The sequence below is a fragment of the Tamandua tetradactyla genome, chromosome 7 (assembly GCF_023851605.1).
Source record: "Tamandua tetradactyla isolate mTamTet1 chromosome 7, mTamTet1.pri, whole genome shotgun sequence".
Taxonomy (NCBI): Eukaryota; Metazoa; Chordata; class Mammalia; order Pilosa; family Myrmecophagidae; genus Tamandua; species Tamandua tetradactyla.
In genome coordinates, this window is record NC_135333.1 from 55,968,621 (window position 1) to 55,985,757 (window position 17,137).

Genomic DNA, 17,137 nt, shown 5'->3' on the forward strand with positions numbered 1-17,137 from the left:
TATGTCAGGGTGTGAATACAAGGGAGAAGAAAAGAAAACTAAACCTGCTTTTTACCCTTCAATCAACAAACTTGGCTACTTTGGCCATGGCGTTGAGCCCATCAATTGGCAGTCTCAAGTGGGAGACTAGGATAAAGCTGATAGCTCTGAGTCTGATTCTAAAATGTTGGAAGTCCTTGGTTCATCATTCAGTTGCTTGGGGAAAGGCCTTTTTAAAAGCCCCTGGAGCAAAGCAATGTTGCTGACCCAGGAGGAATAGCTTGTGGTCATCCTGCATTCTCAAACCCTAGTTGCTGAGCCCTCATCTCAGGTTCTGCCAATGCACATCTAGGCCCTTGCATGAGGCTTGTTCCTAACTGGTGTGTGGTCCTGCATAAGTCATTTGGAAAAATCACTGTCGGACTAAGACATCCTTTAGCATCTCTCCTAGTTTTGAGATTCTATGAGTTCACTGGTCTTAAACTAGAAAATCAGCTCTTGCTACAAGTAAAATGAGAAATTTGAGATCAAAGGACAAATGTGGACAAATCTAAAAATGCCCACTTTTTTGGGGGCACAGCTAATTTTTCCATTGCTTTTTATAAGACCAATAAAAATCATTATCTATGCTTGTAAACAGTATGGGGAAACTTTCACTGTGTCTTATTTTTATTACATCTGCCTAGTTTTTAAAGACTATTCCTGTTCATCCATATAAATGCTTAGACGTCATATAGAATCATTAGCTACTGCAGTTTGAAAGAATTGGGAAGTTAAGAGACTCATATAGCTGGCTAATGGCCACGTTTGGATCTCAACACAGCCAGCCTATGCCCCCCACGCGCATTTTTCTTGTGTCCTAATTTAATTCATCAAATGTTCATTAGGTGCCAACTATACATTTAGCACAATGCTAGCCAATATGGAAGATGCTTTCCACAAGGGAACGTCTAATTCAATTGGAGACACCTGTCTTAAACAAACATAGCAATTCTCTACCACCGCCGCTCAGAAAACAACACTTTTCTACAAAAAACAGTTATTGCAAATGGGGAAAAACAGCAGATAGAAGGCCAGAGTTGTAGGAAGCCCCTTCCAGCACTGGGAAAGAGGCAGGCAGTAAAAAAGGGAAAGATCAAGAAACAGTCCCCATTCTGCTCAAGGATTGAAATAATAGTTGCTTTGCTGCCTCCTTCAAATGATTTGGCTTTGTCCAATCCAACTTTTAGTCCACAAGTAGTTTCTTCTTTTTCAGGAGGATACTAGGCAAACCCTGATTCCAGAAGGTTTGGGACTATCTTCAGTTAAAAATGATGATGGGGTGCACATGTGGTTTGCATGCTCGGGAAGAAACAGCAGAGGACAGGGCAGCCTGGTCCTCAATGTACAGCACTCCCCCTCACCCCCACCCCCGCCCTCACCTGCTAGCCCTAAACCCAACTGAAAACAGAACGGTGGAGCCCCTCTGCCGCAGGACAGGGCACTCCTGTCCGGTGCTGAAAGCCGAGATTAAGGGGTACTTATTAGTAGTTCATGCAGCAAATTGACAGCAGTCTGCCCAGGACATAGGACAAATGTCTAAGTCATAGCTGGATTATATTAAGGGACTAAAAAGAAAAATCCACTCAGTTACTGCAAAGCTCCCTTTTACAGTGTTTGTGTACTAGAAACCTTGCTGGATCAGCTACAGTTAATTCTTGTTGGTTGCATGCTTTCTATTTAGTGGTTAGGCTCTTAAATGCTTACATGTTAATGTCAATAATTTTCCTTTCATTTATTTCACAATGGCAACAAGTTTGTTTTTTTCTTCTCCTAATTCCTTTTTGTTGAACAGTTTTTCAACAAGAGTAAATAAAATATTTTGAGATACCGCCACAAACCAGTACATTCACTGTTTTCATTTTCCATGTTTTTCTTCTAATTCTTATGCCCATGCATATGTATTTTACCAAGTTACAATCGTACTGCTGGAACAGTTTGCGATTCTGATTTTTTCCTCTTTAGATTATATTATAAATATTTTCATGCGTCTATAGACTTGGTGATTTTTATTTAATGGCTGCACAGTATTCCAACAGATGGATGTCCCATAACCAGATTTAGTTATTTCCTTATTCTCTGAGGTTGCCGTTAACTTCTATTATCCTATCAGCTTGGGAGGAATTGTTGCTACAGGACACACGAAAAAATGTCTTTGAGGTGATGACTTTCTGGAACATTAAGTGAAGAAGGGGCTTCAGCTACATTATATATCTACCCTATGAAAAGGCAGCACCCAGACTCTAAAAGACCACACGTGGATGGTTGGCTGATAACAAGTGTTCCTATAACAAGAAAGAAATAGTTCCAATACTGTGTAACTAAGATAAACACAATGCCATTCATTTTCATCCTTCATAACCAAAAAACTAGAAGCACTACTACAAGGTGCCGATTCTACCTCTCTTTTTCCCCTCCCCATGCTCCTGGACAGCAAACAGGGCACGACACTGCTGTCAATTCGCTGCATGAACTACTAATAAGTACCCCTTAATCTCAGCTTTCAGCACCGGACAGGAATCCCCTGTCCTGCGGCAGAGGGGCTCCACCTTTCTGTTTTCGGTTGGGTTTAGGGCTAGCAGGTGAGGGCGGGGGTGGTGTTGGTGGTGGTGGGAGTACTGTATTTTGAGGACCAGGCTGCCGTGTCCTCTGCTGTTTCTTCCCGAGACAGGAATTAGGAATCATTGGAGAAGCACTTAGCCCCTGGCGGGAGAGGAAGAAGAGCGGGGGAGAGAAGGGGTTTGGCAGGTGGATAGTCGACAGTAAAGTATGGTCCTTAACAAGCCTCATACGGCGGAGGGTCGAGAAGGCAGCCCGGAAGGCAAGCGATGTGATCGCGGCGGACAAGTTCGGAGCACCGGCACCCCGGGCGTGGGGCAAGGGGCGCGCAGCGGGCGGGGCTCTAAGGCCGACGCAGGTCCAGCACCAGCGGGGTGCGGAGGCGGGGGGGGAGGGGCTGGGTGGAGCGGAGCGGATTGCTGTTCTGTGGGTGGGTGGATGGGGGTGGGAGGGTGAGACAGGGGCGGGGCACGCGGGGAGGCGGCGCCCTGCGCTTTCTAAGCCTGGCAGCCGCGGCGCTGCCCTCGCGCGTGTCGCTGTGTCCAGCGCCCGCGTCGCCCGCCCTCGCCATGCTCCTGCTGCTGGGGCTGTGCCTGGCGCTGCCCCTCTGCACAGGGTGGCAGGAGGGCCTGGCGGCGGCCCCGGAGCTGCAGGAGACGCGGAGCCGGGATGACCTCTTGGAGCAAGTAAGTGAAGAACTGCCGAGACGGGAGGGTCTCCCGGCCGCTGGCAGCCGGGTCCCTGCCCGCCGCCTCCGGGGGCCACGTGGCTTCTGCGAGGGCCCTGTGACCCGTCCTTGACTCGAGCCATGGAGAAATCACTCCTTCTCCTCTTACATCGCCAGCGCTTTCTCCGTTCTTTCCCCACCTTCTGCTCAGTAGAGACCCCATCAGTTGGTCGGGGTTGTTGGGGGAGCCTGGGTTGTTGTCGGCGCCTGGCCTCCGCGTGAAGTTTCCTGCAGAACTAGGGCTTAGAAGTCCGGCAAAATCGAGCTTTATCTTTGGCTGCCGATGTCCGCGCTGACTTCTGCCATTTTTTTTTCCGGTTATTAATTTCTCACATCGAGCCCCAAGTTAATTTCAAGGTTCTATCTTTACGCAGCACATGTGGGGTAGTTTTTGTTACTGCTGTTCCCAGTTGATCCGGAGAAAGTGGACAGTCTGGGAAAAGTTACAAACTCTTGAAAGCCTCCGCTTTTCCCATCTGAAAACCGGGAGAACGCAGTTTTTCCATTAGGTTGTTAGTTCTGAACTGACGGTCGGACTAGGACAAGGAACCTAACGGTCCCAGCTTCCTCTTGCTAATATTCTTTCTGCTCATCTGCCAGAGTTTGTGTTTTTAAATGGCTTAACCTTCGAGAAGAATAAATCCTGCAAATATGAAATCTCAATACCATCTCTCATAAATAGGAAAGGTCTTTTAAAATTATAAAGCAGGTTTATACAGATACAAACGTAAGATTGTATGCAGAGAAATGGCTCTGTCACAGATGGTGGATTTCTGCATCTCTTGGTGTTATGTACATACATTTAAAATATATTTAAATTTTTAGCTTAAAAGAGGTTTTCACAGGGTGGGAGGAAGACAGGAGTAGGCGTGCATTTTCTCTCTTTTTCCAGCACCTTGTTTTCAAGAGGAGTTCTGGAAGATAGTAGCTACCAAATCATCCCATGATGATTCTGCCTTATGATTGTGTTTTTCTGTAAAATGGAAGTAATGGTCATTCTCTTGCAGGGTTTCAGGAGGAATAGATAATAACAATCCCAGGAGGCTGTATGGTGGTGGAGTGGGAAAAGTGCAGGCTTTGGATCCAGAGAGAAAGGTTTCTTCACTCTGTCACTTTAATCTCTCTGAGCCTTCCTTTCCTTGTTGGTAACGGCAGGCAGTGCACCACCTTTTGAGCTTAATTGTTAAGGATTCCATCCAGTATGTGTAGAGGACCTGGTATACAGTGGGCACTCAATAAATGGTAGATGTTTTAGTAAGTGGTTAAGGTCATGGACTTGGTGCCAAGTTGCCTCGACTTGAGTCCTGATTCTGTCACTTACCAGCTCCATGGCTCTGGACAGGGTACTCAGTGCCTGAATTTCCTCCTCTGTAAAGTGTGGGAAATAATAGGACTGTAAGGATCGAATGAGTTAACATACCTAAAGTGCTTAGCACAGTGTGAGCACTTAATGTTAGCCATTACTATTAGGCTGGTGTAGCTAAAGTGCTGAGGAAAGGAATTTAGGGGAAAGATCTTGAAACTTGCCTGGCGGGGGGATGGAAAAGAAGAGAGTGTGGGAAGAACTGAAACAAAGATTCTGTTTATAAGCCACGGAGAGGATTAGAGCTCTAACATCTGCAAGTCCAGTAGATTTAGCACCCTCTTAAGTTTTCCCGCATAGAATAACATGGATTTGGCCCATTTTGGTGATTTCATGCTGACTTCAACCCATGGCAATATTTATTCATCTTGAAAATGACTAAATCAGAAAAAAAAAACCCTCCAAGATATAAAGTTCTATGAAAAATTGCAATTTGACTTTTATAGCCTTCACCTTCTTTCTCCTCCTCCTTTTCCTCCTCTTCTCTTTTCCCTTCTCTCTTCTCTGCCTCTTCTTTTTCCTCTTTCAAGTTTTGAGTAATGTAGGATTTAAGAGCATGGGCTCCAGAGCCAGACACCCTGGGTTCATTTCCTGGCTCTGCACTGACTGGCAAACCACTTGGCCCTGTGAGCCTCATTTCCCCAACTGTAGAATGGGGGAGATGAGATTACTTAATCAGAAAGATTATGAAGACTGAGAGAATTAATAAATTTAAAGTTTAGAACAATGCCTGGGAATGCAGTTAGTGCTTTATTCTCAATGATTTTGATCTTTGAAATTTATATGCAAACTTTGTTTTTATATATGACTATCAACTTGCATTGCCTTTCCAGAGATATCTTATTTGTCACTTATGTTTAATTGGAAATAGTTATCGATAACACTTTAGATTCAAGTTCTGTCCTCCCACCCCCACCCCTGCCACACCATCTATAAACAAGTTTTACCCATGGTGGAGGGACTACTGAAAGAAGTGCTTTTCAAACTTTGGTGTGCTAAAAGTCACTTGGGGAGCCTATTAGACATTCAGATTCCAGAATCCCACCACCAGTGATTTAGCTCCATTAGGTTGGAGTGTGGGTAGGGGAGATAGCAGATTCTGATGCAAGTGATCCATGGACCACACTTTGAATATAACTACTTTAAGGGAATCTTTTCAGAAACTAGTCTGTTAGAGATTTATCTTTTTGGTATACATTTCAAATTTAGGTGAATTTAAATAAGGATAGGGTTATATTCCTGCTATTACAGAAGAAATTTTTAGTTTACAAGAAATAATAGTGCCGATTATTGCACATCTAGACTGTAGGAGTTTTATATAAGAGGTGAGATGGTTAAGAACACTTCAAGTGGAGCATGTCTGTCTGGGTTCAGATCTGGACGCAACCATTTCCTAGCTGTGTGTCCTTGGGCCAGTGACTTAACCTCACTGGGTCTCAGATTCACCATCTGCAAAACAGCACTGTTGATGGTTCCTACCTTGTAGGCAGGGGTGGATCTAGGTTTTTGGCAGGGATTAACACTTACACAATTTGGAGGGACCTCTTTACAAAAAAGAATGTGAGATTGGGAGTACAAAATTTAGGTGCTAAGGTGGGTATTTATTTGGAATGATAATGAAATCATTGGAAATTACAAACATTAACAAGCTGACAAACTCCGCAAATACCACATATTGCCAGGGGCCTGTGCAAGAGGGAATCTCAAAGCTTACGTTTTATTTGCTTCAAGGTCAAGTCACGTCTGCTGTTATGGTTGCCCTGGGGAGTGGGTGAGTTCATTCAGGCAAAGCACTTGCACATAGTAAGCGCTCAGGTAATGTTAGCTATTTTTATTATTTAATTACAGCCTATTTAAAGCTCTGACTACCACTGCAAGTTTAGTATCAGTGTATTGACTTCGTTTTACCAAGGCGAGCCAGGGCAGCCCACCCAGGTGAAGGGCGTGCTCCAGCTTGATGTGCAGATACTGGATTCGAACCCAGGTGTGCCGATGGCCCAAGGTGTGGCTCAGCAGCTCCTCCAAATAGCAAGCTCCTTCCATAGTTACATTCGATTTAATTTGCTCAAGTACTATCTTATTTGTAGCACAGTTCCTGGAACAAAAAAAGTGCTCAGTACATATATGTTGTAATTCAGACATCTCTTGTGATACAGCTCTAATTTCCTGAATTAGGGATTTGATTCCCTGAATTGAGAATTGCTGGCTTTTTAGTTTTCGTAATTTCTCACTCAGAACTCAGTCTTTGCATCTGAAAACAATACCGAACACAAAGATCAAGACAACTGTTTTTATTTAAAAAACAGTCAGCAAAAGATTGTGGGAGTTCCAGGTCGCTCAATGATGTCTGCCTTACGTGCGTGGATATGACTGTGGAATTGTGAAGCCGAATAGGAGAGGAGTACATTGTGGGAGAGATTCCAGAGGTTTCTCCACTCCCAAACCAGCTATGTCTTGTTTCTTGGGGGGAAAGGAAGGGGACTCTTGAGAAGGGGGTGATGAGTTCAATGTGATTTTGTGTTCCTAACTAGCACTTCCCCAAAAGCGCAGACTTAAATAAATCTTGTTTATGTGCTGTCAGCATTTCAGTTGGGAACCCCATCAATGTTTCTGTATCCAAGGAACAGCAATGTATATTTAGGAAGATGGGGCAATGAGAGGAGACCTGAGCTCTTCTCTGGATCTCAAACCACCTTGTTATTTTCTTACAAGCAAGGTCTATTTCCCTTTTTTTTTTTGCATGGGCAGGCTCCAGCTCTGGGAATCAAACCCAGGTCTCCAGCATCCCTTGGTTTTTTTTTTTTTTTTTTGGCAGACTATAGGTAGTAATATGTTCTTTTTTATCAGGAAGCACAAAATACCCAGTTGTCTCTTTGTGACATATGGGAGAAGCAGGATAAAAGAATAAATGCTTGATTTTTTTTCCTTTTTATTTGCCAGTTCTTAAGATAGTTTGTGTTCATCATCTGAAGGTGACCAATACTTTTTAAAAATATATTATGAACTCATAAATTTAAAGCCATTGAAATCTTATCCTTGTTAAAGCTCAAAATGTCCCATATCTACTGCTAGAAACCTCTTCCATTTGGCCACTTTTTGACAGATCTCTGAGAAGTCTTGGAGAGCATCTTTGCTACCTTGTAAATTAAAATATTCCAGGCTCATCTTGATCATTTCCTGCTCCAGATCTTGGTAATCCCTTGGTTTTTTTGCTGGTGAAAAAAAAAGGACAGGTTGATTTGTCCAAAGTTGGTTGCTTTTTTTTTTTTTTTAGTCTGCCTGGAAATTGTTTGAAATTTTAACCCAAATGTGAAGACTTTTCTTCTATTACTGAAGTTATGTGCATCCCAAATTGTGAATAGTTAATAGCTGAATAACCTGCAGCTACATTACTCTGAAGGAAAAAGAATTTTGTATGGCTGGTTTTCCAAAAAAGGAATATTCCCAGACTAACGGTCCTTAGCCCAGATGACAAATGGCATCTCCAGTGCTTTCTAACTTTTGGCCTTTGATTGTTTCAAGTCCTAGAGCAGAACTGTGAAGTAACTGACACCTGACTTGCCGGGTCCTGGTTACAGGATTTCAGGATTTCAGACCTCCCTGAGATGCTCGCAGGCCACGTAGTAGACAAACCTTGGTGCAGAGCTTTTTAGGAGCTCATGATTGCAGTCATTCGATGGTGTCTGGCTGAGGCGAACCTGGATGCAATGTCTCTTGCATCTCTTGTGGGAGCCAGAGTCACTGATCCAGTGACAGTGCTTAAAGGGAGAGCAGAGGCTGAGAATCTTGGGTTTATGGCCTTCTTTTGTCATCCTGGGTCATTAAAGCCTCCACACCAAAAGGGAGTGATATGACCCGTGTCTTCAGAATCTCTTTCACCAGGGGTACTGGTGGGTTTTGCTCCTCTCCTTCCTTCCCACACTCTTTCTCTCTGTTGGATTTTTGGATGAGTTAAGGAGATTTCCTTTCTTTTTCAGTTGCAGTCTAACACTGTGATAAGTACTGGGGGAAAAAATGGAACCCCTATTATTCAAATTATAAACATTTAAGCAGCACCTGCTATTTTTTTTTTTAACCTGTAGTTGGACTAATTGAACTTGGGGTAGATCAGAGAGTCTAAACTCCATAGCCCTGATAGCAATAGCTGCATTCTTTGTGCAAAGGAAACAGTTACCCACCCTTCTACCTCTTACTCTTGGAGGGTGCTTGGTCTTTGTGAGTTCCAGAGGCCGGGGCAGATCTATGCAGCCAATTGTTTCTACAGCATAGTTTCTGCATTGAACCCCGCTCCCTCCAAATTTCTCTTTCCCTTTCTTCCCGTGCCCACAACATCTTACTCATCTAGTTCTAGCCATACCTCCACCCAAAGTCTTTCTTACGGGGACTTAGGAACTTTCCCCTATTTCCTTTGCAATTTATAAACATTACCTTGTCCACTATATTTTCATGAGCATGTTACTTTAAGTGAGATGATAAGGGATTGTTGCTTAGATTTGTCAATCAATACTGTGTTATGGACATCTTCTGAAGTTGGAGATCGAAGTATTCGGTAGCATTGAAGAACTCTGTTGGAATCATCTCTTAAGTCTATGATTTGGGGCCCCAAGGAAGTGAGTGGAGGCTCTAAGAGGACTTTTTATGGTAGGTAGTTCTTACTATCTACCATAGTAGGTAGTACTATGGTACTCCAAGGGAAGTCAGTTATTTATCCTCTCCCAAATGCACAATTTCGGCTTCTTATGAAGCAATGGAAAACATTCCCACCATTAAAAGGATGAGGAATTCCTAACTAAAAACAGTGATGCGGGCATGGTGTCAATCCCACTTCCAATCTTCGCTGGCACCAGGAATCCGTTGCACCAGGAAGTTCTGACTCTGGTTCAGTCTGAGTTCAGGCTTGGACTGAAGTGCAGCCATAACTGTCCCCCGAGACATCAGATAAACATCTCAAAAATGAAAAAACAAATTCTCTTGTTCTCCTTAAGGCTTGTTTAGTTTCTTGGAAGATCTTTTTTTTTTTTCAAAGGAGAAAACTTCAAAGAAAATACTTTAGATCAATCAGAAAACATAATACCTGAGAGGGGCTGGGCTTTCCTTCTGATCAGAGTTATTTTACGCGGCCCGCGACCTATTCCACAATTTTAGGGAGGGAAGAGCTTGGGATGCAGAATTGGTAAAGAACTTGTCAAAATAACAAGGAAAACTTGTTATAGTTTTCCATTTGGCAATTTCTCATTTTAGGAATCACACCTCAGTTTACAAATTAGAAACCTCGTAATTATTTGGTTCTCATTTGGAGTCAGAGTGGATGACAAGCTAAATCCTATACTATTTATTTCTAGTCCATGTTCTATAGAATAGGAAGCTCTATAATGACTTATAATGGTAATTTACTATAGTATATCTCTTGGGGGATGGGATCAGGTAGAAGATGAGGGCTAAAACAGTTTCTGTTATATTTTTAGTTTCCAAAAGGGAAATATTTTTGTTTTCTCTGTTATGGAAGTAACACATGCTGATTTGTTAAGAACTGAGGTAGTACAGAAAAGTTTAAAGAAGAATTCCACCACCCAAAGGTAATATTAGCATTTTGGTGCACATTATATACGCACAAACACTTAGTTTACAAAAACAGGATCATGCCAGATGTGCTGTTTCAATGCATGATTTAATCATTTAAAAATATGTCATGAATATATAAAGCAGGATAGGCTAGCTTCTTCTGTGGTAATAATCTGCAAATCTCAAAGCCTTAAATAACACATCCATGTTTTGTTTCTTCCCTATTCAATGTGTACATCTTGGGTTGGCTTTGAGGCAGCTTTTGCGCCGTGGTCACTCAGGAACCTGGCCTGATGGGGGCGCTGCCGTCTCAAACGCTGCTAATCACTGTGCCAGATAGAAGGGGGCTCTGGAGGACCTCACATTTGTAATGAAACACGTGTCCTAGAAGTGACCCATGCTACTTACACTCCTATCTCTTTGGCCAGAGTTAGTCACATGGTTATACCTCCCCATAGAGCGGCAGGAAGTTCGGTCTTTCTGATAGAGAGCTAGAAAAATATTAGCGAATATCATTAAAATCCAGTAAAATGAACAACTATATAATATAGTAATATAGATCCGCATCAGTATGTTCAATAGCTGTGTTCTAATTGATTGATGTATCATAATATATTTAACCAAGCTTCTTTTAAATGATATTTTAGGCTGTTTACAATTATTGACAATTTCTTGAAAATTGTAAGGAATTTTCTTGTACATTCATTTTATTTCTGATTTTTTTTCCCTCTTAGAATACCTTTCAGTAAATAGAATTCCTGAATTAAAAGATATGGATGCTGGTGGAATTGTAAAATGGTTTAGCCACTTTAGAAAACAGTTTGGCAATTTCTTAAAAAGTTAAACTTAAATTTACCGTATGACCCAGCAATTCCACTTCTAAGTATATACTCAGAGAATTGAAAGCTTTTGTCCGTGGCAAAACTTGTACACGAATGTTCATAGCAGCATTATTCATAATAGCCAGAAAGTGGAAACGACCTACGTGTGCCTCAACTGGTGAGTGGATAAACAAAATGTCATATATCCATACAATGGAATATTATTTAGCCATTAAAAGGAATGAAGTGCTGACACATGCCACACCATGGAGGAACCTTGAAGACATTATGCTAAAACATTAAGCCAGTCACAAAAGGCCACATATCATATGATTCCATTTATATGAAATGTCCAGAAAAGGCAAATCTATATATAGAAAAAGTAAATTAGTAATTGCCTGGGCTTGGGGGATATGTGAAAGTTGGGGTGATGGCTGAAGGATGCAGGCTTTCGTTTTGGGTGGATGAGAATTTCTAAAATTGATTACAGTGATGGTCGCACAACTCTGCACATGCACTAAAAAACATTGAATAGTATACTTTGAATGGGTGACTTTAATGGTATGTAAATTATATCTCATAAAAGTGATTAAAAAAGATGCAGAAAGTCTAGGTGTAATTTTCACGTGTTTTATATACACTGTCAAATCGCCCTCCTGAAAAGATGACTTATCACAGAATAGTAATTTACAGTCCTATTATTTAAACAGTTGTTTGCCCTGAGTAGTGTTCAACAACCAGCTAAGGCTTTTAAATTAGTCCGGAGGGGCTGGTTAATTATTAATGTAATTTTCAAAATGACTTTTATCACCTTCCCATACCCCTCTTCTATTGTGGGAAAGCATAGCAAGTCATCTGAAAAAAGACACAAAAAGAAAAATTCAAGGTAAGTTCAGTTTCTCTTCACGAGTTTCTTGGAATTTTGAGTTGAGTGATTGAGCTGGTCAGAGTGAGGCTAGACTCATTGTCATAGACACAATAGCAAAGAGGTGAATTTCAAGCCCCAAATAAAATGAAACAGAATACAACTATTTTAATTATTTCTTTGTTCTTGGCATCTCACGCATACTCCTCCAACTGCTGGAACAACACTCAAGTAGCAAGGTAGAGTGGCAGGCACAGCGGGCTAAGCCGGCCACCAGGTCTGAACTGGTGATGAATTCCAGTTCAGTTCAGGGAATTGAATTCTCCAGACTGGAGAGTCCCTGATAAAAGGTCAACACTGCTTTTCAGAATGGATGGTCCTTTATGCATATGTGAATAGATTTTAACCCTCCCCTATAGCTCATTTAATGATGACCACACAATCATATTTAACAACTCTTCTCTTTTCATAGGTTGGACGCAGGGTCCCAAGGCAACTCAGGCTTTTGCAAAGACTGGTATGTATATTTGTAGAACAGCTCAAAAGCTGATTCCTTCACTTCCTGTTTGTTTTGAATCATGCTTCCAGCCCTTCCAAAGCTTACAAAGTTGCTTATAAAAGAATTCACACATGAAACAGTGTAGTTAATTCTTTTATAAGGATTTTTTCAGGTGGAAAGAGAATTGATTATGTCAGTGGGGCTAGAAGGACAAAAAAATTAAAAACGCTCTGCTAAAGAGAGTTTCAGAGGCTTTCTTTTCTTTTCTTTTTTAAAAAGCAACAACTAAATGTAATCTTTACTTTTTTAGGGCATTCCTACCCAGGAAATAAAGGCTTTGTTGTGAAGTAAACAACTAAAGCAACCAAAGACTTCAGTTGTACATTAAAGCTTCATGAGATGAAAAGTTGGGCAAAGCTCTCAATCCTTGTTAAAGGCTGACAGACTGCAACTTGGGCCAAATTCTAAGAGCTTATTTGAAGCTATATCAGTTCCTTCTTCCTACTGAATACCCTGTGAAATATCAAAATGTGAAGAGGCCTTCAGGCTTTGGAGTGTGGATTACCAGCAGCTTTCAGGGGTGAGGCTTTTATCCAAGCTGTCCCTGCATCTGGCTGGTGTTTGAATCAACTCCAGGTTTCTTATCGTTACCGATAAGATAATGATAATTTGGTTCAGAATGGGACTTTTCATTTTTTGCTTGCCTTTCTCTTCCCCTGATCCTCCCAGCTCTCCTATCCATCCTCCAAATTTGCTAGCCCAGTCTTCATTCTTTCATGTCTTTCTCCATGTTCATAAAATAGTGGACAAATATATGTGTACGTAAACATGTCAAGAATTGTGAAGAGGCTGAGATTTGACCCTATGTGCCAGTTAATAAGTTAGTCTGCGATCATTTCATGGATGCTGGCAGAAAACAGGAGACTCCTGGGTCAGAGACAAAGGATGATTTATTACTCAGGGCAGTAGTAGTAAAGGTGTGGTAGTATTGGTGTCACTCCTTGAGCCCCAATTCCCACAAGAGGGCAGGTGATGCCTGCACTTGCAGCTGACTGCATTGTAGGGGAGGAACCCCAAGCTCAGTCTTTCATAATGAGCATTAAGTCTGCGTGGGCTTCTTTCTTGGAGAGAAGCTTTATCTTTATTTCACTGGACGTTAAACAAACCTGCCCTTTTATTCTGGAGAAAGACCCCACCTCTGCTCCCAAGGCTGTTCACTCTACAGACATCCCTGAAAAGATAGTCCAAAGTAAAGGCAGTCAGTGCCTCTACTCACAAAATGTGCAGAGCTGTGAGAAACTCATGGAAAACAGTCTCCATGCTAGATGTATATACATACTTTCATTCATGCTTGCAAAAGTATTTTTTGAGTTTCTGCTGTCTGCCCAGCACTATTCTAGGCACTGGGGAGACAGCCATAAACACAACAGATGAAAATCCCTGCTTTCATAGAGCTTGAATTCTAAAGGGGCCCAGAGATAGGCAAAAATGCAAAGTAAATTATAAATTTGTTAGTAATTGAGGAGATGATAAGTGCCATTGAGAAAAGTAATACAGTGGAAGAAAATGGGAGACCTTCATATACATTTGCATATTTGAGATTTTTTAATTGTTGCTTTGAAACAATGGGATCATATAATAACAGCTGGTGTTTACCGACTAAGCACTTAATATGGACTAACTCAGTTACCCTTCTAGTAATTCTTTTAGGCATCTTACAGATGCGAAAACTGAGGTTCAGAGAGATTGAGTAACTTCCCCAAGATTACCCAGTTGGCAAGAGATGTAGAAACAGGGTTTGAGCTCCAGCAATCCCTTTATGTTTTTTGTTTTTGAGTCCAGGCTCTCAATGAATGCACAAACCGCTTCTCATAATAATTCATACAAACTAATTATATGAATTTTTCTGTTCTTTATCATTCTCACTTGATAGCATCTCACCTAGCATAACCCTATTCATTTTTAATGATTAATTAATATTCCATTTTGTTGACACACTATTTATTAAGCATTCTCCTACTGATGAGCATCAATTATTTCCAATCTTTTTGCCCCTACAAACAATACCACAAAAAAAGTCTTTGCAGAAAACCTTTTCTTCCTTTTAGGCTCTAGCCATGTCACACTAATTGAAGTTCCCTGAATGTTGTGTACTCTAAGTGGAATTTAGACGGCAGCAGCTGGTATTCTCCTGCCACCGCTAGCTCATGGGCCACAGGGATTTGCTCGATTTTATTCTGAACTTGGATACCCTTTTTATGAAGCTAGCTGGATTCACAACAAGAAAATGTTTATATTTTGAAAAGCAGGGATACCTTTGGGTCTGAGTTTCCCAGTTGCTCAGCCGATATCAGCCTGGTTTTCCTAAAACAATTCATCCTCTTCGTGCAACCTCCTGAGGGCACCTAGAATCTTGGAGTTTCCCTCACAAGTTCTAACCATCTTGGTTTGTCTCATTTTTAGGAGGTGCAGAGAGTAGGGTTTAAATAAATATAAGGGTGTTGATTGTATTTCATTTTTCTTCTCCTCAAAACATAATGCAATACCACAAAGCAGAACGTGTTACCACAGCTAGGGGACCCAAAGCGGATGCGTCCTTCCTCTTCAGATGGCTAATACGGACGTCCCTGTGGTGGGAGGCGCAGTATTCCGGACAGCGTACTCATCAGAGGACCTGTGCTTCGCGTAGTAACAAAATAGACTATGTTGTTTTCTCTCAAAAATGAGAGGCATTTAGGTTTCATAAAAGAAATTTTGACTGAAGTCACCCTCTGCCAAGTTCCAGCAAAACGGGGGGGGGGGGGCTGGTTAGAGGATTTCTGAGGTTCTCTGCCACCTCCAGAATTATTTCTTCAAATGGCCAGGAAAGTGGCAACAGACCAGAATAAAACCTCTTCTGGGAAGAGGCCCTGAGCCCAGCACTCTGGCAAATGCCGCCCCAAACATTCCCCAGGAACTTTTCTGGGCGGTATCTCAGATATTTCGGGACGTCCTTACGGTGGCTTGATGTGAAGGGATTCACATGAGTCATGCAGCAGCCTTCGTCCCTTGAGCTCCTAATTAAGACACTCCCTGCTGCAAACTGCTTTTCCATCTGTTTTTAGCCTTTGTAGGAAAAATCGTGAAGAAATTTTACTGTGTCACATAACATTTTCACAGGGAGATTTGGTGTTTTGCCCCCCTGTTTTCCAGTTGAGGTTCCAAAATGAAATAATTAAATATGAATATGGAAAGCATGTTGGAGTTTCAAGAACTGTGCTCTAGGAAAAATTGAGGCAACCTTTTTAGATCCTTCTTTTCATGACAAATTTTCATGAGCCTTTCCTAGCCAGAGTTTGGTGCTTAGCTCTTTTTATTGTCCATTTCCTGGCTATTTTACCTACCTGTCCAATGTCCTTCGCAAAGTGCACCCTTCTCTCTAGTTAAATTAGCTTGTTCCAGGAATGTGCTGGGCTGACTCCTGTTTCCATGTCCTTTGTACTATTAGAATGTTCTTGTTCTCTTTTACACATACACATTCTACGTCTGTTTTTAAACTGTTCCTCACTTTTGCACATCTCACTGATTTCTTTCTTTTGCGCTCTGAAAGCTCTTACAGTCGTAATTATGTATATGTGGTTCGCTGTATCTTCCTTCATTGCTTCCTGTATTTTGCTCTTTCTTCCCAAACTGATCCTAAGTGCCTAGAGAGAAGGAACTGTTTATAATATGTCCTCTGAATCCTTCGTTGAGTTCAGTCTGTTAGTGTTTCATAAATGTTGGTTGATCCATGTCCTTTTCTGGGGAAATAGATTTTTTTCTGAATTGTTCAAGATTTAGAAAATTTGATTCAATTTCATAAATACATTTTTGCATTTTACAGTATGCTGAGACTTCTGGCTGGAAAAAAAGGGAATATGCCCTAAATCATGGTGGCTGTTTTCCACGTACTTTAACCTAGTAGGGGAAGGAGTGGGGTCTGGGTAGCTGGGAGGAGAAGAGATTTGTACATAATAGCCCAAGAACACTGTAATATAGAAGTAAAGGCTAGGCATGGAAGTAACAGCAGGGGCTCCTGTGGGAAAATAGTAATGGGAAAGAAGCAGTAAAACTAAAATAGTGTTTTGAAACTTTTCTCAGCCTGTCTCTTGGGCCCATCATATTCTTGATGTAATATTGTGGAAAATTCTACACATCTATAATCTTAATTTGAGGCAAAGAAAAAGAAAGTTACCATAATAGTTAAACTTAGTGTTTCATCAGGTGCCTTTCAATTTTCATACTATTAAGTTCAATGAAATCATAATTCATAAATAAGAACCAATCATCACATGTCCCAAATGAAGAAGAGCTTTTTTTTTAAAATACTATTTTCTAGCAAGGACTAGATATTGAAGGAACTGAAAATTTTATTTAGAATGCTATGTGGCTTAGAGCTGTTTAAGATCTAAACTTAAATTTATTCCCACTGGGACTCTACTTTTATGTAAAAGCGTTACATGATACATTGATAAGAAGAATTTTTGCAAAATAACAACCTTGCAGAATAGATTCAGCTTAATGCTTTGTCTTGAATGTTTACAAATGTAATGAATGAGAGGTTCATAAGTAACTTTTAAATCAGAAACAAAGAGTTAATTATATTTAGTGTGGAGGTGTGTATTTTATTGGTTATATAATGATTACCACTATGGAAGGCCTTGGACAGCCAAGCTGCCTGTGGAATCCTTTTCTGAAAGAGGCA

At 41.2% G+C, this 17,137-nt stretch overlaps 1 protein-coding gene across 1 annotated transcript in view; it reads left to right on the forward strand.

Annotated features, from left to right (window-relative positions):
• Positions 1–3,101: 3,101 nt before the first annotated feature.
• ITIH5 (inter-alpha-trypsin inhibitor heavy chain 5) overlaps positions 3,102–17,137 on the forward strand; it is an 89,905-nt gene continuing 75,869 nt past the window's right edge. The window contains exons 1-2 of the mRNA XM_077169465.1: positions 3,102–3,263; positions 12,388–12,432. Coding sequence (XP_077025580.1) covers positions 3,147–3,263; positions 12,388–12,432 — 162 coding nt within the window. The 5' untranslated portion in view covers positions 3,102–3,146. The remainder of the gene's footprint in view (positions 3,264–12,387; positions 12,433–17,137) is intronic.